At 45.6% G+C, this 22,419-nt stretch overlaps 3 protein-coding genes across 3 annotated transcripts in view; 2 read left to right on the plus strand and 1 right to left on the minus strand.

The window, feature by feature from the left end:
• Positions 1 to 22,419, minus strand: part of LOC143986894 (gastrula zinc finger protein XlCGF66.1-like) — a 373,036-nt gene that overhangs the window by 105,231 nt on the left and 245,386 nt on the right. The gene's annotated exons all lie outside the window — the stretch shown is intronic.
• Positions 5,895 to 12,918, plus strand: LOC143989819 (uncharacterized). Its single transcript, XM_077490094.1, has 7 exons — positions 5,895 to 6,003; positions 7,062 to 7,188; positions 7,277 to 7,400; positions 7,517 to 7,614; positions 7,704 to 7,931; positions 8,011 to 8,214; positions 8,311 to 12,918. The coding sequence occupies exons 3-7, from the start codon at positions 7,316 to 7,318 to the stop codon at positions 8,518 to 8,520; spliced, it is 825 nt and encodes a 274-aa protein (XP_077346220.1). The 5' UTR covers positions 5,895 to 6,003; positions 7,062 to 7,188; positions 7,277 to 7,315; the 3' UTR covers positions 8,521 to 12,918.
• LOC143986895 (uncharacterized) overlaps positions 14,937 to 22,419 on the plus strand; it is a 127,759-nt gene continuing 120,276 nt past the window's right edge. The window contains 1 exon segment of the mRNA XM_077485301.1: positions 14,937 to 16,512. Within this exon segment, the coding sequence (XP_077341427.1) occupies positions 15,115 to 16,512 (1,398 nt within the window). The 5' untranslated portion in view covers positions 14,937 to 15,114.

Genomic DNA, 22,419 nt, shown 5'->3' on the forward strand with positions numbered 1-22,419 from the left:
CAATCGGCCCAATCAGAGAAGTCATACAGTGGTAAGAATAAATATGCTTACCGTACTGTTAGGGCTCCACGCTTAACCCCCTTCTCCGATTTGGCCAGCTGTTCGGTCCTGGAATGCAGTCTCCCTTCGATTGAAGCCTGGAGTCCCCAAGTTCTGGGCGCCAATTGAATTAGATCAGAACTACAATCTAGTTCAAGGTTATCTGCTGCTATTTCTAATTAAAAAGTATAAATGTGCATGCACATTAGAAGTAAACACTCTCTGAGACATGTTCAGCTCGGTTACTTCTAACTTCTGATTTATTTCTGGGCGGTGTTAATATTTTATACAGAAAGATACGTTATTGCTATGTCAGTCTAATAGGTACATCTTATTGGTTAAAATACAAGAGAAATGGAGAAAATTGATGCTTGAAGTTTGGTTGAAGCTGGTTCTGTTATCTCATATGCATTCTTCTAATGCGTGGGAAGCAGGGGGTACCCGCCATCTTTAATTCCAAACAGAGAGCCAATCTGTATACTACATAATAAGTAAGGAGTTGCATAGAAACATGTATACACATATGCAAATAGACATTTTCTGATTATCATTATGTACATTACATTCCTTTACAGTAGTGCAGTTGCTACTACTTTTCTGATGGTGTACACATTACACAATACAGTGCAGCCGTAGTGCAGTTGCTACTACACTTCTGGGGGTGTACACAGTACACAATACAGTGTAGTGTGGTGTTGCAAAACAAAATATACACCATGTCCGGAAGGCCACCAAGGAGAGGCAGATGCTCACAGGCCACTAAAAGACACTCTGCAGTCAACAGTGCTGGTTGTGGACATGATGTACCTTCTGCAGGTGGCCATGGGGCACGCTTGTCCTTTTTTTCTGCTGCTGGCCATGTTATTGAGCAAGTACATGCAGAAGAGTTGGTGAAGTGGATAACAAAGCCATCCTTATCCTCTGTCCAATGCAGCTGCCAAAGCGGCCTATTCCACTAGCTCCTTGTCCACAGTCACAGGAAGTTCTTCCTCTATGACCTCTTCTGCAGATTTGTCCTCTGAACCAGCGGTGCTCCGTAAGCGTTCAAGGGCCTACACAAGCACTCAGTCAAAAAGATGCAATGCGATGCTTCAGTTGGTCTGCTTAGGGTACAGGAGCCACACTGGGGCAGAGATCCTCTCAACTCTGCAGGAGCAGGCTGAGAGTTGGTTGACGCCATGCCAGCTTCAACCAGGAATGGTTGTATGCGACAATGGCACCAGCCTTCTCTCTGCCCTCCGACAGGGATACCTGACCAATGTCCCATGTTTGGCACACATCCTGAATTTGGTGATGAAGCAGTTCTTGAGCAGGTACTCACGTTTACAGTATCTCCTGAGAAAGGCCAGAAAAGTCTGTGGTCATTTCCGCCAGTCATACAATGCCAGTGCTCCGCTGGCTGATATTCAAAGGGAATGCAAGCTGACTATCAACCGCCTCATTTTTGACATATCCACCAGGTGGAACTCAATGTTGGCAATGCTGCAGCGGCTGCACACACAGCAGAGGACCATTAATGAGTACCTGTATGAGTATGGCAACAGGACAGGGTCAGGGGAGCTTGGCTTCTTTTCGCCATGCCAGTGGCTACTGATCAAGGATGCATGCACTGTCCTGTCACCATTTGAGGTGGTCACAACAAGGATGGTGAGTAGCGACAATGCATGCATCAGTGACACTGTCCCTCTAGTCTTCCTGTTGGAGCATGTGCTTCGTGGAATCATGGACAGGGCACTTGAGGCAGAACAGCGGGAGGAAGAGGAGGACTTCCTTACCCCTGAAGGCTTTCCAGATAGTATACCAATTCCTATTCCTCTTTATCCAGGTAGTATTCCTGCGGGCCGGCCAAACACAGGAAGAAAAGGAGCAGGAGGATTGTGTCAGCATGGATATGGAGGATAACAGCAGCAGTCTTCAAGGGATGGTTTTCAGTTCCCAGAAACCCAAGGAGTTGTACGTGGCTGGGAGGAGGTTATTACGGATCATGTGATCCTTAGTGATCCAGAGGAAAACCTCTGTAAACTTACGCTGTATGGCCCCCCTGATTCTGGAAAGCCTGGGAAAGGACACTAGAATTTGTGGTATCAAGGAGAGGGATCATTACTGGCTGGCAACCCTTCTTGATCCACGTTACAAGGGTAAGGTTACAGAGGGAGCAGAGGATGAAACATCTTCAGGAGGCCTTAAAGAAAGGCTTGTGCAATGCATTTCCAGACCCTGGGAGGTTACAATTTCCTGATGCTGGACAATGTGTTGCTGAGGCTTTGTTCAGTCAGAGGAAGCGCAGTGAAGAAGGTGGCCGGCTGACTGATGCCTTTAGACAATTTTTCAGTCCTCAGCGCCATTGTCTGATTTGTTCAACCATCCCCAGCATCTGCATTACATGGTGCAGGAATATATAGGGGCAAGAGCAGACCTGGAGACCTTCCAACAGAGCATCCACTGGGTTACTGGGTCTTGAGGATGGACCACTGGCCAGAACTTGCTCAATTTGCAATTGAGCTACTGGCCTGTCCTGCATCCAGCATTCTTTCTGAATGCACATTCAAGGCTGCTGGAGGGTTTGTAACGGATCATAGAGTGTGCCTGTCCACAGACTCCGTTGATAGGCTCACATTCATAAAAATGAATCAGTCTTGGATCAGCAGCTATCAAGCACCTGATGCTGATGTAACTGATTGATTTTTCTATGGACGTGGGATCCCTTGAAGACTGCCTATGCTGAGTGACTATCCTGTTCCTCCTGAATCTTGATGATGCTAGCTTCCAACAATATTTTTGGTTTAGGGCACCACCAACACTGCCTAAGGCCCAATTTTTCTGTCCCTGTTTAACAAGGGCATGAAATTTAAATTTTTGATCAAATATTTCACAGCAGGGTCCGTTCCTGCGCCCAAAAAGAGTATCTGTGAGGGGTTACAGTGTTGTGGCACCACCACCACCAAAGGCCCAATTTTTCTGCCCCTGCCCCAGCAGCAGAAAAACAGGACAAGCGTGCCCCACGGCCACCTGCAGAGGATGCACAATGTCCACGAGCAGCACTGTTGACTGTAGACAGAGGCTGCTTGCCCTCCTTTAGTGGCCTGTGAGCGTCTGCCTCTCCTTGGTGGCCTTCCGGACATGATGTATATTTTGTTTTGTAACACCACACTGCATTGTATTGTGTACTGTGTACACCACCAGAAGTGTAGTAGCAACTGCAATATGGCTGAACTGTATTGTGTACACCACCAGAAAACTACTAGCAACTGCACTACGGCTACACTGTTTTGTGTGCTGTGTACACTGCCAGAAGTGTAGTAGCAACTGCACTATGGCCGAACTGTATTGTGTAATGTGTACACCACCAGAAGTGTAGTAGAAACAGTACACCATGGAATGCACTGTAGATATAGGCTACATTGGATGCAGAATATATATATATATATATATACACACACACACACACACACACACACACTAAACTGTGTCATATATATATATATATATATATATATATATATATACATATACACCGCCTGAAGTATATTTGAAATAGTACACCACAGAATGAACTGTAGATATAGGCTACACTGGATGCAGATTATATATGACGAAAAAATGTGTAAGCTCCAGCTCATGTGAAGAGTTTCTGCAGGGAAAAGGATCTCTACTTCTCCCACATGAAGGAAATGCGAGAATAAGCACAGTGGGAGAATCATGTCTGCACAGTCTCTGACTATCTCTTGAATCATGTCCGCACAGTTTCTGACCATCTCTTGTATCATGTCTGCACAGTCTCTGACCATCTCTTGTATCATGTCTGCACAGTCTCTGACCATCTCTTGTATCATGTCCGCACAGTCTCTGACCATCTTTTGTATCATGTCCGCACAGTCTCCGACCATCTCTTGTATCATGTCTGCACAGTCTCCGACCATCTCTTATATCATGTCTGCAGTCTCTGACCATCTCTTGTAGCATGTCTGCAGTCTCTGACCATCTGTTATATCATGTCCGCACAGTCTCTGACCATCTCTTGTATCATGTCTGCAATCTCTGACCATCTCTTGTATCGCGTCTGCAATCTCTGACCATCTCTTGTATCGTGTCTGCAATCTCTGACCATCTCTTGTATCGTGTCTGCAGTCTCTGACCATCTCGTGTATCATGTCTGCAGTCTCTGACCATCTCTTGTATCATGTCTGCAGTCTCTGACCATCTCTTGTATCATGTCTACAGTCTCTGACCATCTCTTGTATCATGTCTGCAGTCTCTGACCATCTCCTGTATCATGTCCGCACAGTCTCTGACCATCTCTTGTATCATGTCTGCTCAGTCATGTAAAAGGGAATGCTCTGCACTCGGATATAAGGTGATCTCTGGTCACTAGAGTTCCCAGTTACAAGGAAGTCTGCAGAATTCCCCTTTACACCCCCTTGCACTGTAAGGAGGAATCCTGCAGACTCTGATCTAAGGGGGAACTCTGTGCTGGCTGGGTTATATTACCCTTAACAGTCATTAACAAAGCACCTGAAAAGTCCTGAGATGTGATACAGTGCTGTATCTATAAACCAGAGGTACTGTCTCACCGATGCATTCAGTGGTGCTATTCTTCCCCTCAACTCCTAAACACTGGTGACACAGACACAAAAATTGGGGAAGACCCCAAAGGAGTTCTAAAAGGAGGAAGGGAATAAAGCAACTGCAGTCTCACCCACTGTAAAAAAAACTATATTGAGTGATAATATCACAAAAATATCAAAGTCACAGACTACGCGGAAATAAAAGGTTAAGCGACAACGTTGTCACTTAAAAGCACACACTCCTCAGGTCCATTCACACTGTCTGATTAGATAACATAAGGCAGGTAAACATACAGTAAGAGGCCAGGCGGGGCGATATTGCAGGGAACCACGGTGGTGTCAGCCTAGGCCAGGCTGTACACAAACAGTGTGGACATCTGCTCATCACCATAGACCTTGGCCCTAGTCTGTAACTGCTAATGTAATACTGTGGTAAGTATGACAATCTCCCCTGCCCCTGGATGGGCTGGCAGCATCAATGGTAAGAGGAACTATGAGCAAATACGGCACTGTGACATTTCTCACAGGGGTCTATCATACCTTTCCACTATGCCGTCCTCACTCTTATGCCGCGTGCACACGATCAAAATTCTCGTCAGAAAAAGCTCTGATGGTTTTCCTGACGGCATTCCAATGGAATTCAGCTCAAGCTGTCTTGCCTACACACAGTCATACCAAATTCCGATCGTTTATAAAGCGGTGACGTACAACACGTACGACTGGACTAGAAAAAGGAAGTTCAGTAGCCAATAGCTTCTGACTCGTAGTTGAATCTGAGCATGCGTGATTTTTGGCGTGTCGGCAATTGCATACACACGATCTGAATTTCCGATAGAAAGTTTTTCCGTCTGGAAAATTGAGAACATGCTATCAATTTTTGGCTGGCGGAAATTCGGACAGCTAAATTCCGATGGAGCATACACACGGTCGCATTTTCCGATGAAAAGCTCTCATCGGTCTTTTTCTGGTCGGAATTCCAAACGTGTGTACGTGACATTAGAGGATTTTGTGCTACCAAGAACATCTGGAAAACTCTCTGTACCTCTTTCACCATTGATGCTGCCAGCCCGTCCAGAGGCAGGAGAGACTGACAATCTCTCACCCCCCCCCCCCCCGAGCAGTAATATATTTCTATCCCCCTTGATGGGAGTGGAGGTGACCCATCTATAAGGATATACAGTACATACACACACAGCACAAGGCCGTGTTCACACTGTGAGATGTTTCTCAGGGCTGCAGTTCCTCTGAGCTCCACAATGTGGTGATCTTACCTCTACCCAGACAGGAAGTCTCTATGGAAGGCAGGAAGTCTCTATGGAAGACAGGAAGTGATGTCAGGTACATAGGACATTCCATAGGAAGTAGAGAGAAGACATTGCTGGATCTGGCGGCGGAGGAGGTAATATGTAGATTAACCCCTTCAGAGGGATCAGTTGATGATGAATATATCTTCCTTCCAAATCTGGCCATACATGGTTCAGTTTTATCGTTCATCCAGCGGGATGAGAGGAAAAAACTGAAGTTATTCTCCCATCCACACATTGGAGGGGGATGTAGGGTTACCACCTCATCCTTTTAAAACCGAACACATGTGAATTGCACGGGTTCTGAGGCTACTTTAATTCAGATAAGGCATCAAGTGAGTTTAATTACCACCTCAATCAGCCACAGAACCCGTGTAATAATATGTGTTTGGTTTTAAAGGGATGAGATGGCAACCCTAGAGGGATGGGGGAATCCTCCCCACTGCACTATTGTATTCTGACAATGGGGGGCGCTCCTCCGCTCTCACAATACACAGATCAGCGATGAAGCTATTGGCTGCAGCCGCTGATGGAGTGACTTTTATCCAGCAGTGACCACACATGGATGGAAATGTGACCGATCCCTGCTGAACCAGCTGAATTTCACCCCTCTGGCAGGTGTCACCCGGCTGCAGCCTGCACCCCCCACACCCGCCTAGCAACGCCACTGACCTGATCACATGAGAGCTTACTTTCACAGATTTCTGTATAGTAAAGGTAAAAGTTCACTCTTCAGTTTAGGAGAGGAAGGACACCCAGGAACAATGATTTGGTTTGCACAGGAGCCTCATATAGAGGACCCCTCAAATCTCCCCATCCAAATGTCCCTCCATCCAGAGTCTATATGTCCCATGACATCACACTGACCTCACAGCTCCTCCTCCCAATGTCCCTCCATCTGGCTTTTTTTCTGATGATTTTTGGAAGTGGGCAGACCCTTGGCATCCTCACTAGCAAAGTGGGACTGTTGGTCCTGCATTTTATGTAATGACATCAGAATGCCTGCAGCAAGCTTTTAACCTGCGTAGTGTGGGGGTCCTGTGTGGGTAAATTATACCTCAGTCTGAAGTGCGGCTTTAATAAATAGAGACCTGACCAGAGAGGTGAGGAGGAAACTGAGAAATATTTTTCTTTTTTTACTATTTGTGTTCAGATCTAGAGTTTTCCTCCTGTGAAGTCTGGAGATCATATGACATCACATTGCCTCCACCTCCCTCCCTGATAGAATAGAGAAATACAAAGAAGATTCTAGAAGTCACCAGAGAGATGATGGAGGAGAGGTGAGGAGGATTCTGGGAATTTTGGGACATTATCCAGTAACAGACAAGGGATGTGTCTGGATGGTGATTGTATCATTGTGTGTGTCAGGTTCCTATAAGGTGTCAGGATGTCACTGTCTATTTCTCCATGGAGGAGTGGGAGTATTTAGAAGGACACAAGGATCTCTACAAGGACGTCATGATGGACAATCAGCCGCCCCTCACATCACCGGGTAAGAGGAGACTTTATTGTAAAGGAGAGAGCAGTACGGAGGCTCCACCTAGATCCCCCATCATCTGATAAACACATAGAAACAATGTATTCAGTCAGTGTGTGTGTTTCCTACAGATGGATCCAGTAATGGGAACCCACCAGAGAGATGTCCCCGTCCTCTGTATTCCCGGGATTCCACACAGGAAGATCACATCATCCCCCACCATCATCAGGTAGATGAGGAACAATCACTGATAGTATCATTAGGATCTGTACATTATCTGCATTGTTACCATTGATGTCATTTTTATTATATATTCAGAGTGGAAACCTGAGAGATTCTAAAATTGAGGTTAAAGAAGAGATAAAAGAGGAGGATGATGAGGATGGGGTGATGGAGAAGTCAGAGTTTCTAAAAGAACACAAAGATCTGTACCAGGACACCATGGCGGAGTCATCCAGCTACAGAAACCCACCAGAGAGATGTCCCCGTCCTCTGTATTCCCGGGATTCCACACAGGAAGATCACACCATCCCCCACCATCATCAGGTAGATGAGTGACAATTATTGGTAGTTCTGATTTATACACAGCAGGTTTGTTACAATGAATGTTTTATTATATATTCAGAGTGGAAACCTCGGGGATGATAATATTGATGTTAAAGAGGAGTATAAAGAGGAGGATGAGGAGTATGGAGTGATGGAGGAGTTTTCAAGACACAAGGATATTATGAAGCCATCTAATAACAGGAACCCACCAGAGAGATGTCCCCGTCCTCTGTATTCCCGGGATTCCACACAGGAAGGTCACACCATCCCTCCATATTGTAAGGTTGGTGGGACGGAGCTTATAAAATACAGACTTTTTTTATGTGATGTCACAATAATAACGATTATATTTGACAGATAATATTTTCTATAATTTTAGAGTGGAGATCCAATCGATATAGAATTTGAAGTTAAACAGGAAGAAGAAGAAGAAGAGAGGTATGTGAGGGATGATCAGCAGTCTATGGAGGAGGATGGAATAACGGGGACATTTATAGAGGAGGACACTCCTACAGAGATCAGCACAGGTGGGTCATTAACACTAAATACATTCCTCCACCCATACTGCTCACTGATTGGTCCAGAGTAGGGTGGGAATTGGGTGATTTCAGCCTGTGATCCCCTGGTCACTTTCCTGAGCTGTGTTCCCCGTCCTGTATTCCTGGATTTCTCTCAGATAATCTTCCTTCTCTGTGCTGCAGACACAATTTATATATCTAGACTGGATTTATGGAGATTCCGAGGGGTTCTGCTGTAAGAAATATAGATTTTTACCATAGGTGTTATTCAACCTAGGCACATGGGGGGTATGTACTTTGAGTCCTCTGTCCCATACCAGGGTCTAGGAAGATCTCTGACAGAACAATTCTTCAAGGATTAATTGCTGGTTGTGCCGGGTGGAGGGATATGTCTGTATAGTCTCAGACCCAAGTCACTAAGTTCAGTCTCAGGAGATGGGAGGTAGTATTATGGGTCTTCTGCAACTTGTCTTCCACTGATTACTGAATACCAATATTATGAGTCCTGACCCTTACAATATATAATTTATATTGTACTCTACATAGTCCTGACCCCTGCACTATATACTCTATGTTGTAAATTACATACTTCTGACCCCTGCACTATATACTCTATGTTGTACATTGCAAAACCCTGCGTTTATACTCTTGTACATTACATAGTGCTGACATTTTTGCACCCGTTTCCTACCAGCTGGACATTTTATATCTGATGATGTGATTGGAGCACAGACTTTTACATGTTGATAATAATGTGATAATATCCTCAAACTTTGGGACCTCAAACAGAAAGTGATAATGAGGGAGGAGTCAATAACCCAATGATGGGGGTCTTCAGGATCAGTCCAGTCTTCATCTTGGTTGTTCTCCCCCCATCCTCACTCTCTTATTCATGAATAAATCATGGACTAAATAAGCAGAGGCGGCTCTAGGCTTTGTGGGGCCTAAGGCAAATCTTTGACATAAGGCCCCACTCACGCCCATAATATAAAAATAATTCAAGTGATAACAATTAACTGTATTGGGCCCCTTTTGACACTTGTGCGACTTTTCCTGCGATTTTGGACATCAGAGTCGCATGACAAGTCGTACCCCATGATTCTCAATGATAACCATTCATATTTGTTTGACTTCAAAGTAGTCCCTGTACTACTTTGGTCCGACTTTGATACGAGTTGAGGTCCATAGACCTCAAGTTTACACAGGCATTCCCTGAAATTGCGGCAAAATTGCGCAACTTTAAAATCGTGACAGTGTGAAAGGGGCCTAAATTGAATATATTTGAACATTAAATCCTTTGAACTATAAATTCACAGTTTCTAGATTTATATCTAACCAATTCTTCTTTAATCAAAGATCATTAAACATAGGGTATGTATGTGTATATATGTGTATACATAAAGATATATATTACACGCACATAAATATCGATAAAATGTGTGCGGCTGCAGCTAGCAGCAAAAGTCAAAACCTGTATTTCTCCATTTACATGAAGGTCATGGCAATATAACCCAGCCAGCACAGAGTTCCCCCTTACATCAGAGTCCGCAGGATTCCTCCTTACATTGCAAGGGGACCCTTTGATGTCAAGGGAAATGCTGTAGACGTTCTTGTAAAGGGGAGTTCTGATGTAAGGGGGGCTCTGGTGACCAGAGATCACCATATATCAGAGTGCACAGCATTCCCCGTTTACATTAGAGTTCTCCTTTACATCAGAGTCTGCAGTGTTCCAACTGGAACTATGATGTGGGGGGGGGCTCTAGTGACCACAGACCACCTTCCACAGAGTTAATGCGCTAAGATAAGGGAGGTTACTAATATAAGGGGCACCTTTATATCAGTGTCCCCTTACCTTAAACTATTCACTCCGCCCTTACATCACTGATCCTCCCTCAGACTGTCCTTGCAGGGATGTCACTGATCTCCTCTCAGGTGCACCATGCAGGGCTCAGTCAGTGTTCTCTCTTTGCTCCAGCTTGGTGGCTCTGGTATCATCCTATATTCTACAGTACACACACATCTGACTCCTCCCATGAGCCCTGTTTCCTGGCAGCGCTCCTGCTCTTGACTCCTCCGTAGACTTCCCCCCAGAGACTACATACATGACACAGGAGATGGTCAGAGACTGTGCAGACATGATACAAGTGATGGTTAGAGACTGTGCAGACATGATACAGGAGATGGTCAGACACTATTAATAAATCACCGGGACCAGATAGCTTGCATCCGAGGGTACTTAGGGAACTCAGTCAAGTAATTGAAAACTCATTTATTCAGGGAAGCCTATCCCAGACCCACCTAAATGTCCCCGAGCCACCCCCATCAAATCATTCTCTGCAGCTATTACCTTTTGTACCACCACCCCCTCCCTTTAGAAATGTAAGCTCTACGAACAGTGCCCTCCTGAACCTTATGTATTGTACTGTAATTGTGTTGTCCCCCTTATACATTGTAAAGCGCTGCGTAAACTGTTGGCGCTATATAAATCGTGAATAATAGTAATAATTGCCAGACGGTTGTTCCTAATTTTTACTGACAGTCTACTGACTGGAATGGTAACAGCTGATTGGAGAAAAGCCAATGTAGCACCAATATTTAAAAAGGGCCCAAAATACATTCCTGGGAATTACAGACCAGTTAGCCTAACATCAATAGTATGTATATAAACAAACCCAAGGATAAACCGAGGAAAAAACCAAGCTTTACTTACCACCAGCCCACAGACAACCAGATAACCTGTCTAACAGTATGCGTTAAAAACAGGGGTTTAGTCTGTACACATTTGCAAATGCATGCGTAAGCCACAGAGCCACGCCAAGGCACCCCAATATCTGTGGTACCTAACACTAACTTATAAGTGTCCCCACAGTGGAGGCACATGCATTCTGATGGATAGGTGAGAGCAGGTGGACTGAAGGGGAGCCACCCCTTCTTAAAGGTACAGGAGCACACTGAACACCCAGCACAATGGCAACACAGGTGTCAGTGAGATGCCTGACCTCAATAGTATGTAAACTCTTGGAGGGGATGATAAGGGACTATATACTTTTATAGATTTTAGTAACAAGCACGGTATCATTAGCAGTAATCGGCATGGATTCATGAAGAATTGTTCTTGCCAAACCTTCTATGAGGAGGTGAGTTACCATCTACACAAAGGAAGGCCCGTAGACGTGATGTATCTGGATTTTGAAAAAGCAACTGACAGAGTTCCCCATAAATGTTTACTGTAGATAGTAAGGTCCGTTGGCATGGACCATAGGGTGAGTACATGGATTGAAAACTGGCTACAAGGGCGAGTTCAGAGGGTGGTGATAAATGGGGGAGTACTTGGAATGGTCAGGAGTGGGTAGTGGGGTCCACCAGGGTTCTGTGCTGGGACCAATCCTATTTAATTTATTCATAAACGACCTGGAGGATGGGGTAAACAGTTCAATCTCTGTATTTGCGGACGATACTAAGCTAAGCAGGGCAATAACTTCTCCGCAGGATGTGGAACCCTTGCAAAAAGATCTGAACAAATTAATGGTGTGGGCAACTACATGAGCAATGAGGTTTAATATAGGAAAATAATGTGTTTGGGTGGTAAAAATATGAATGCAATCTATACACTGGGGGGAGAACCTCTGAGGGAATCTAGGATAGAAAAGGACCTGGGGGTCCTAGTAGATGATAGGCTCAGCAATGGCATGCAATGCCAAGCTTCTGCTAACAAAGCAAACAGAATATTTGTATTAAAAAGGGGATCAACTCCAGAGATAAAAAGATAATTTTGCTGCTCTACAAGACTCTGGTCCGGCCGCACCTGGAGTATGCTGTCCAGTTCTGGGCACCAGTCCTCAGGATGGATGTACTGGAAATGGAGCGACTACAAAGAAGGGCAACAAAGCTAATAAATGGTCTGGAGGATATTCGTTATGAGGAAAGGTTGTGAGCACTGAACTTATTCTCTCTGGAGAAGAGACGCTTGAGAGGGGATATGATTTCAATTTATAAATACCGTACTGGTGACCCCACAATAGGCATAAAACTTTTTTGTGGAAGAGAGTTTAACAAGACTCGTGGACACTTATTAAAATTAGAAGAAAAGAGGTTTAACCTTAAATTACGTAGAGGGTTCTTTACTGTAATGCTGCATACGCACGGTCGGAATTTCCGACAAATGTCCGATGTGAGCTTGTTGTCGGAAACTCCGACCATGTGTAGGCTCCATCAGACATTTGCTGTCGGAATTTCCAACAACAAATGTTTGAGAGCAGGTTCTCAAATTTTTCGATAACAAAGTTTGTGTACCCGACACACAAAATTCCACGCATGCTCGGAATGAAGCAGAAGAGCTGCACTGGCTATTGAAGTTCATTTTTCTCGGCGCGTTGTACGTCACCGCATTCTTGGCACAATATTTGCGTGACCATGTGTATGCAAGACAAGTTTGAGCCAACATCCTTCGGAAAAAAATCCACGGTTTTGTTGTCGGAATGTCCGATCGTGTGTACGCGGCATAAAAGCTGCAAGGATGTGGAATTCCCTTCCACAGGCGGTGGTCTCAGTGGGGGGCATCGATAGTTTCAAAAAACTATTAGATAAGCACCTGAACGACCACAACATACAGGGATATACAATGTAATCCTGACATATAATCACACACATAGGTTGGACTTGATGGATTTGTGTCTTTTTTCAACCTCACCTACTATGTAACTGTGCAAACATGATCGACATAATACAAAAAATGGTCAGAGACTGTGCAGACATGATACAGGAGATGGTCAGAGACTGTGCAGACATGATACAGGAGATGGTCAGAGACTGTGCAGACATGATACAAGAGATGGCCAGAGACTATGCGGACATGATACAGGAGATGGTCAGACTGTGCAGACATGATACAGGAGATGGTCAGAGACTGTGCAGACATGATACAAGAGATGGCCAGAGACTATGCGGACATGATACAGGAGATGGTCAGAGACTGTGCGGACATGATACAGGAGATGGTCAGAGACTGTGCAGACATGATACAGGAGATGGTCAGAGACTGTGCGGACATGATATAGGAGATGGTCAGAGACTGTGCGGACATGATACAGGAGATGGTCAGAGACTGTGCGGACATGATACAGGAGATGGTCAGAGACTGTGCGGACATGATACAGGAGATGGTCAGAGACTGTGCGGACATGATACAGGAGATGGTCAGAGACTGTGCGGACATGATACAGGAGATGGTCAGAGACTGTGCGGACATGATACAGGAGATGGTCAGAGACTGTGCGGACATGATACAGGAGATGGTCAGAGACTGTGCGGACATGATACAGGAGATGGTCAGAGACTGTGCGGACATGATACAGGAGATGGTCAGAGACTGTGCGGACATGATACAGGAGATGGTCAGAGACTGTGCGGACATGATACAGGAGATGGTCAGAGACTGTGCGGACATGATACAGGAGATGGTCAGAGACTGTGCGGACATGATACAGGAGATGGTCAGAGACTGTGCGGACATGATACAGGAGATGGTCAGAGACTATGCGGACATGATACAGGAGATGGTCAGACTGTGCAGACATGATACAAGAGATGGTCAGAGACTATGCGGACATTATAGAAGAGATGGTCAGAGACTGTGCAGACATGACTCTCCCACTGTTCTTATACTCACCTTTCCTTCATGTGGGGGTAAGTAGAGAGTCCTTTGTTCTGCAGAAACTCCTAACATGAGCTGGAGCTTGCACATTTGTTTTCATCACTGTGGCAAGTAAATGGTGTGGGGGGGGGCACCAAGCTGTACATAACTCTTCATGCCCACATAGCTAATAGATGAGAGAGCAGTAAGTTTAATTGCCCACCCCATATCCACACTTCAGGTGTGTTCTAATACAGAATGAGTCTGCCCCCAGCACACACTATACAGCTCCCATAGACAATGCTGTACAGAGCCACTATGATAATGAGAAGCAATTGCACAGCTCACCTGTGTCCAGTCCTAGGCACACCATCCCCGTCATCTCTGGTCTCCTCCTGACATCTTCATGCTCCTCTGAGCACCCACTGCATACACAGTACGGGGGGGCAGGCACATGTGGCAGGTGAGGAGAGAGATGTCAGTAGCGCCCTTATTGGATACAGGGCTACAGAGCCCTGTTGTGATGTAACCTCTGATTGGCAGAGTGTGTGGTGGGCGGGGCATTGTGTTTAAGCAGCCGTACACAGTGAGTGAAAGGGGAGCTCTGGGGAAGACAACTCTTGTTAGGATATGCGGCCCCGGGGGTTCCCTACAGCCAGTCCGGCCCGGGGACACCAACCAGGGGGCATTCCCTCCCACACACATGGTAGGCAAATTAGGGGGCCACAAGGCCCCTGTAAGCTCAAGGCCTTAGGCGACCGCCTAATTTGCCTAATTAGAGACCCACCTCTGTAAACAAAGAAGTGCAGGACTTCTTGTGTTGGGAAGATGGCAATGAGTGATAGAGGGGGAGGGGACACTCGTCCTATAATCCCCTCATCACTGTCACTCCTATAAAAGACAGTTCTCGTTGTTTCCTCACTCTCTGACTAAGGTCCATGAATAAAGAAATGATCTGGTAGGAGATCAGAGGACCCATTTACTAGTTACCTTGAGGGGGGAATTGTAAGATCCTCAGAGACAAAGCTGCCTGATGTGGGCGGAGTCCTGGTTTAGGGGAACCAATCAGCTCATGTCTAGTAATAATCTTTGTATTTCTATTTTAGTAGATGGACGGGAGATGAGGAAAACCTCAGAGGATTGTCTCACTTTGTCTCCAGACTGTAAAGTAGAAGATGAGGACATCACACAGTATAGTCCAGGAGAAAACCCGACTACCTCAAATGTCCATCCGGCACCACACAGTGTAGATGGACCATCGTATTCCTCTTATCCTGAGGATCCTCAGACTGTGAGGGATGGTGCCGTCCTTCCAAAAGATAAGAGGTTTTCCTGTACTGAGTGCGGGAAGTGTTTTCGTTTTAAATATGGTTTTAATCGGCACAAAAGATCTCACACAGGAGAGAAGCCATATTCCTGTCCTGAGTGCGGGAAATGTTTTGTACAAAAATCATATCTTGCCACACATCTAAGAACTCACACAGGTGAAAAACCGTACTGCTGTTCTGAGTGTGGGAAATGTTTTTCGAACAATTCCACTTATCACACACATCAAAGAATGCACAAAAGTGGGAAGCTGCATTCCTGTCCTGAGTGCGGGAAATGTTTTGCAGTAAAAGGACAACTTGTCGCACATCAGAGATCTCACACTGGGGAGAAGCCTTATTCTTGTTTTGAGTGTGGGAAATGTTTTTCAGGTAAATCTGGCCTTTCCAGCCATCAGAAAAATCATATGGGGGAAAAGCTGCATTCCTGTTCTGAGTGCGGGAAATGTTTTGTAGAAAAATCAACCCTTGTTATACATCAAAGGTCTCACACAGGGGAGAAGCCATATTCCTGTCCCGAGTGCAAAAAAGGTTTTTCACAGAAGATCCATCTTTACAAACATCAGAGATCTCACACGGGGGAGAAGCCTTACTCCTGTCCTGAGTGTGGGAAGTGTTTTTCAGAGAAGTCTAGTCTTTCCATACATCAGAGATCTCACACGGGGGAGAAGCCGTATTCCTGTCCTGAGTGCGGGAAATGTTTTTCAGAGAAGTCCTATCTTTACAAACATCAGAGATCTCACACGGGGGAGAAGCCACTTTCCTGTCCTGAGTGCGGGAAATGTTTTTTACAGAAGTCTGATCTTAACAGACATCAGAGATCTCACACGGGAGAGAAGCCACATTCATGTCCTGAGTGTGGGAAATGTTTTTCACAGAAGTCAGATCTTAACAGACATCAGAGATCTCACACGGGGGAGAAGCCACTTTCCTGTCCTGAGTGCGGGAAATGTTTTTTACAGAAGTCTGATCTTAACAGACATCAGAGATCTCACACAGGGGAGAAGCCGTATTCCTGCCCTGAGTGTGGAAAATATTTTTCACAGAAGTCCCATCTTTGCAAACATCAGAGATCTCACATGGGGGAGAAGCCGTATTCCTGTCCTGAGTGAGGGAATTGTTCCTCACTGAAGTCCTGTCTTCCTGTACATCAGGGACCCCACACAACCCTCGAGGTGTATTAGTGCCTTGAGTGTGGGAAATGTCTTCTATATGAATGTTGCTGGACATCACAGGTCTCATGTGGGGAAGAAGCACACCCTGATATACACATCAGATATACTCCATGGCTGATCTTCATCATGTAAGAAACAGTTGATAAGGAGATCAGAGATCACCAAAGACATGGATGAAGTGTTGTACCGTGTTGGCCATTGATAGCAGTAGAAAAATAAAAATGTCATTACCTTTCATTGAGTATGTTTTGTGGTGTAAGATTTCATAAACACATAGAGGTTTGTTTTTAACAATTTATTGGATAAAGGCGACAATCACTTTTCCAGCCATGACAAATATTGGTTGTATTTTGTTTAACCAGTTAAGCCCCGGACCAATTTGCAGCCAAAGGACCAGGCCCTTTTTTGTGATTCGGCACTGCGTCACTTTAACTGACAGTCGTGTGACGTGGCTCCTAAACAAAATTGGTGTCCCTTTTTTTCCCCTAGCGCAAAAAATAAAAAACGCAGGGGTGATCAAATACCACTAAAAGAAAGCTCTATTTGTGGGAAAAAAGGGCGTCAATTTTATTTGGGTACAGCATCGCACGACCGTACAATTGTCAGTTTAAAGCGTCGCAGTGCCGAATCGCAAAAGGCTAACCGACTGATCAGTCCACATGATCCCACCATGAGGAAGGGTCGCCAGTCGCAACTCACGTCTCTATTTTTTTCGAATCATCCAGGTAACTTTGGGTCGTTTTTGACGCTGCACTTATGCACACTAGGTTATTGCCTTCATTGCTTACATATTCACTCACATTGAAGTGCGTTAACAATAATACATTTATTTTATATCTTTTTTGTGCATATACATATTGACTTCCATGGTGGGACCCTCTCACATTCACATATCACTTTTAACATCCACATTACTCCCTCTGTGGGAACCTATATACAGTATGTATTACCATTTTTATACGGCATTTATTTATTTTTTGTATTTTCACCATTTTACAAGGTTATATTTTTTCACTTATCCCCCCCCCCCCCTTTTTTAACAGAATCAGGTGCATGATAAGTGCACATACTTAGGGAATAAGCCCCAACAGTTGGTTATGCCCTTTGGTTGCTTCCTTCGGTCACCAACTTGTTTGGGGTGGGTCTCCCGCCTCAACCCTGGGCGAGACAGCTTATCCAGGACCACCGCTCATTTCCCCATTGTAGCTAAGCCTAAGGGCTGCTTGTGTGAGTAATTGAGAACTGGCTTGGTTACGTGATGTTTTTCTTCCCCTTACGCCGCGTACACACAATCGGAATTCCGGACAGAAAAAGACAGATGAGAGCTTTTCATTGGAAAATGCGACCGTGTGTACGCGCCATCGGAATTTAGCTGTCGGAATTTCCACCAGCCAAAAATTGATAGCATGTTCTCAATTTTCCAGACGGAAAAACTTTCTATCGGTAATTCCGATCGCGTGTATGCAATTCCGACACACCAAAAATCACGCATGCTCAGATTCAACTACGAGACGGAAGCTATTGGCTACTGGCTATTGAACTTCCATTTTCTAGTCCCGTCGTACGTGTCGTATGTCACCGCGTTATAAACGATCGGAATTTGATGTGACCGTGTGTAGGCAAGACAGTTTGAGCCGAAAACCATCAGAGCTTTTTCAGACAAGAATTCCAATCGTGTGTACACGGCATTAGAGGGTACCATATATTGTTAAGGAATCCAATGTACATAATGATAATCAGAAAATGTCTATTTGCTTATGTGTATACATGTTCCCATGCTCCTTACTTATTATGTAGCATACAGATTGACCCTGTTCTGCGGGAAGATGGCGTCTACACCCTACATCCCACGCGTGCAGAAGAATGCATTCGAGATAACAGAACCAGCTTCAACCAAACTTCAAGCATCAAGTTTCTTCATTTCTCTTGTATTGTAACCAATAAGATGTACCAATTAGACTGACATAGTAATGACGTATCTTTCTGTATAAAATATTAACACCGCCCACGAATAAATCAGTATTTAGAAGTAGCCTGAGCTGAACATATCTCAGAGAGTGTTTACTTCTAATGTGCATGCACATTTATACTTTTTAATTAGGAATAGCAGCAGCTAACCAAGAACTGATTTATAGTTCTTATCCATTACAACTGGCGCCCAACGTGGGGCTTTCAGGCTTCAATCGAAGGGAGACCGCATTCCAGGACTGAACGGCTGGCCAGATCAGAGAAGGGGGTTAAGCGCGCAGCCCTAACAGTACGGTAAGCATATTTATCCTTACCATTTGTACGACTTCTCTGGTTTGACTGGTTGATTTTGTCTTGTTGGCTCCTTTCGATTGTTCAAAGAGGCAGGTAACTTATTTCTCGCCTGAAGCCGTTTTAACGAACCTGCTAATGGTTTTCTGCTGACTATTATCTGTTCAGTGTCTGTCATTCTGAAGTATTGCAAATTTAGCAGACTGAAAGTGCAGCTGCAGGCGTGTGTCCATCCTCACCCCTAGATTCTACCTCTAGTGGTGGGGTGGAATTCTGCAGGCATTTATAGACGGGGTTACTCGAGGTTGGCTGTGTAGGACCTCTGAGGGTTAATCTCAAACTGTGAATTAGGGCAGTTTGAAAGAAGGCTTGCGGATGTGGCAGCCTTGCAAAACGTCTATGAATGTTCTGCTCGGGAAAGCTTTCCTGAGGGTTTATCTCAAACTGTGAATTAGGGCAGTTTGAAAGAAGGCTAGCTGGAATTTGGCAGTCTTGTGACTCAGGTGAGCTTTTCCCGAGAGCTATCTTTGCAGTTCAAAGAGTGTCAGGTGTCATGTCCTGTGTGTGTATTTGTCCATTACTGTTTGATATACACAAAGAGGGTTGGAGAGAAGGTGGCTACCTGGAGATTCAGTTGGGCCATAAGCCACTGCTCCACACCACCTCTGACGTGCTAGTTTTGACCCTCGAAGAGATAGAATAGTCAGGAGTGTGCGAGGAGACAGATCTCTCGCAGGGATGCGAGCCCCCACCCTAGGAATTCTTTGATAAGACAGCAGTCAGAGGAGTATTAACCACTTTGTTGTCTGTATTCTCCTCTTAAGCCGGAGAGAGAGAGAGAGAGAGAGAACAGAGGGAGGGAGGGAGAGAGAGAGAGAGAGAACAGAGGGAGGGAGAGAGAGAGAGAAGATGTTGCAAGAAGCAGAGGAATGGCATGTGCTGATAAGAAGACAAAGTAGAGTCTGTGTGATAACGGCTTATTGGATGTGGCAGAAGCATGGTACAGGACGGCAAGGACATTGCAAAGAGGGTTGGATAGAAGAGGAAATCAAGAAAGATGCAAATTGTACTATGTATGTGTATCACAGAGTTAATGTGGCTGTACCGCCCCCATATACAAAAACTGGAACGAAGGAGGAGAGGTACAACCCTGCTATCCGCCCACTCCCTTCTCACCACCCCAACCCGAGCACAACCCACTGTGACCACTCCCAGTGGCGGCCATCTTGGTACACCCAAGCCCACACTTCAGGCACAGCCCTGTGCACTTCCTGCCGGTGGCCATCTTGGTACACCCAATAGGCCCAGCCATGGCCTATACCCAGTTCTTCCCGTTTTAAACCAGGATGGTTCCTACCACACACCTGTCTTCCCTAATATGGAAGCACTACCTTCACTTGCCGGATATGTTAATGATGAAGAAGCATCCGAGTGGGAAGACCAACAACAGGCAGCAAGGCCACCTGCTGATTTAACCCCTAATCCGGCTCCAGCCTCACAGTTCCGGGAGGATCTCAAACGTATGCTGACAACCATAAGGAACAGTGCCCCTTCCCTGCCCCAACACCAGTCTCGGTTACCAGAAGGGGCACCGGTGATGTATGTCGCTTTTACCCCATCACAAGCAGCAACCTTAGTGACAAGTCTGCCTGACCCAGAGAAACAGCCAATGCCCTTCTACCGCAGGATAGTGCAGATACAGGAAACTTACTCAGCTGCCTGGAGAGACTTGATCAGCCTATGCCAAATTAAAGCAGGACATGTCTTTTGGCCAGTCATGCAGACAGCCTTCAATGATGCCTGCCTGGCAAGTGCCACTTCTTATACCTCAGGCTTGGAGTTCTGTGCACAACTCCGCGACTGGGCAAAGGAGAAATTGGCAGATCAGACCACCACAATCCAAGATATTGCCCAAGATAAAGGGGAGTCTGTGGAGAAGTATCATGCTAGACTCATACAGGCCTTTGATGATCTGGGCTTCTCCCTCTATGAAAAGACACACACACACACACACGTTATCATCTGCTTTTGTCTCAGGACTCAGAGAGGATATCAGAAAAAGCCTGATGGTGGCCCGCCCTGAATATCGCTCAATGAAAATGTCCAATTTACTGTTGGTGGCCAGAGGGATAGAAAACCAAAAAGGAAAAAACCAACGCCCCTCATGGTAACACAAGATGAAGATCCCGCCTACACTCGTCCACCACCACTGCCCAATACCAGGGAAAAGATCATCTGTTACAACTGTGGGAAGCGGGGTCACATCAGAAGAGTACGCAGAGCCCCAAGACATCTGAGACATGACAGGGATCCCCGCGAAGGGCAACGTGGACATGGACCTTCACCACCACGCCCCAACTCATGCTAGGAAATGGGCAAACCCGTGTCACCCCTTATGACAGTGTCCTCAAATGAGACTGGGGGACCCCTAGCAAAGGTCACGTTACCTATACAAGGAAAACCTACCACTTTTCTCATTGACATGAGTGCAGCCAGGAGTGTGTTGAGGGCTGAGGACCTGCCTGATAATTCTTTCCTTTCCACTATTGATGTTTCCTGCGTGGGAGTGGATGGGGTGCCCCGCTCCAGTCCACTCACTGAGCCTCTCCAAGTGAGGACATTTCCTGATTTGCTTACCAGATTTGTGGTGTCCTCTACATGTCCCTTGAATCTACAAGGAGCTGATGTGCTGTCCAGACTACAGGCGTCAATCATTTTCACACCTATAGGGGGGGGGGGGGTGAAGTTACATACTCCCCTATCCTTGGAAGACTCATCTGCTTTGTATTCTCTGCCTCTCCTGATGACACTTCATGGAGCAATAACTCCAAGTTCAATACCACAGGAAGTACTTGACAGAATTCCTGCGTGTCTATGGTCCACAGGCCCGGAAGACATTGGTCACTTAAAAGTGCCACCAGTTTCAGTCAAGCTCAAAGAGGGCGCATCATTGCCCCGGAAACCACAATACCCACTTAAGTTGGCGCAATCAGAAGCTATCTCGAAACATGTAGCTGCCTTGGTCCAGAATGGGGCCTTGATCCCCTGTACCTCACCATGTAATACACCTCTTTTTCCTGTGAAGAAGAAAACACCTAAGGGAGAACCTGACAGATACAGGATGGTGCAGGATCTGCGAGCAATTAACGAAGTCACAGTGTTGGACACCCCAATTGTGCCAAATCCACATACCTTATCAGCTGTACCTCCAATGGCTGAGTACTTCACTGTGGTGGACCTGGCAAATGCATTCTACAGTGTACCCCTGCATCCTTCCTGCAGGTACCTCTTTGCCTTCTCCCACGAAAAGAAGCAGCAACGTACCCAGACAGTTATGCCAAAAAGGGGCACAGAACTCTCCAAGCTAGTTTGCAAACGCTATGGCTATCATCCTTGACATATAACAAGAGGATCACCTGGAAGTGACTCTCCTCCAATATGTTGATGACCTTCTCCACTGTGCAGCTGACTTACCCACTGTTGAAGTCACCTCAGAAAGCCAGTTGGGCTATCTTGCCACACAGGGTTGCGAAGCCTCAAAGCCCAAATTGCAGTGGTGCTCAACATCTGTAATTGTTC

The sequence above is a fragment of the Lithobates pipiens genome, unplaced genomic scaffold (assembly GCF_037356315.1).
Source record: "Lithobates pipiens isolate NorthernLeopardFrog02 unplaced genomic scaffold, aLitPip1_a1.2 Scaffold_18, whole genome shotgun sequence".
NCBI lineage: Eukaryota > Metazoa > Chordata > Amphibia > Anura > Ranidae > Lithobates > Lithobates pipiens.

Coding starts and splice junctions, on each gene's coding strand:
- LOC143989819 (XM_077490094.1), top strand. CDS start 7,316: ATGGAGGAGTGGGAGTATTTAGAAGGACACAAGGATCTCTACAAGGAC. Junction 7,401..7,516: donor GCCGCCCCTCACATCACCGG/GTAAGAGGAGAC, acceptor TGTTTCCTACAG/ATGGATCCAGTAATGGGAAC. Junction 7,615..7,703: donor TCATCCCCCACCATCATCAG/GTAGATGAGGAA, acceptor TTATATATTCAG/AGTGGAAACCTGAGAGATTC.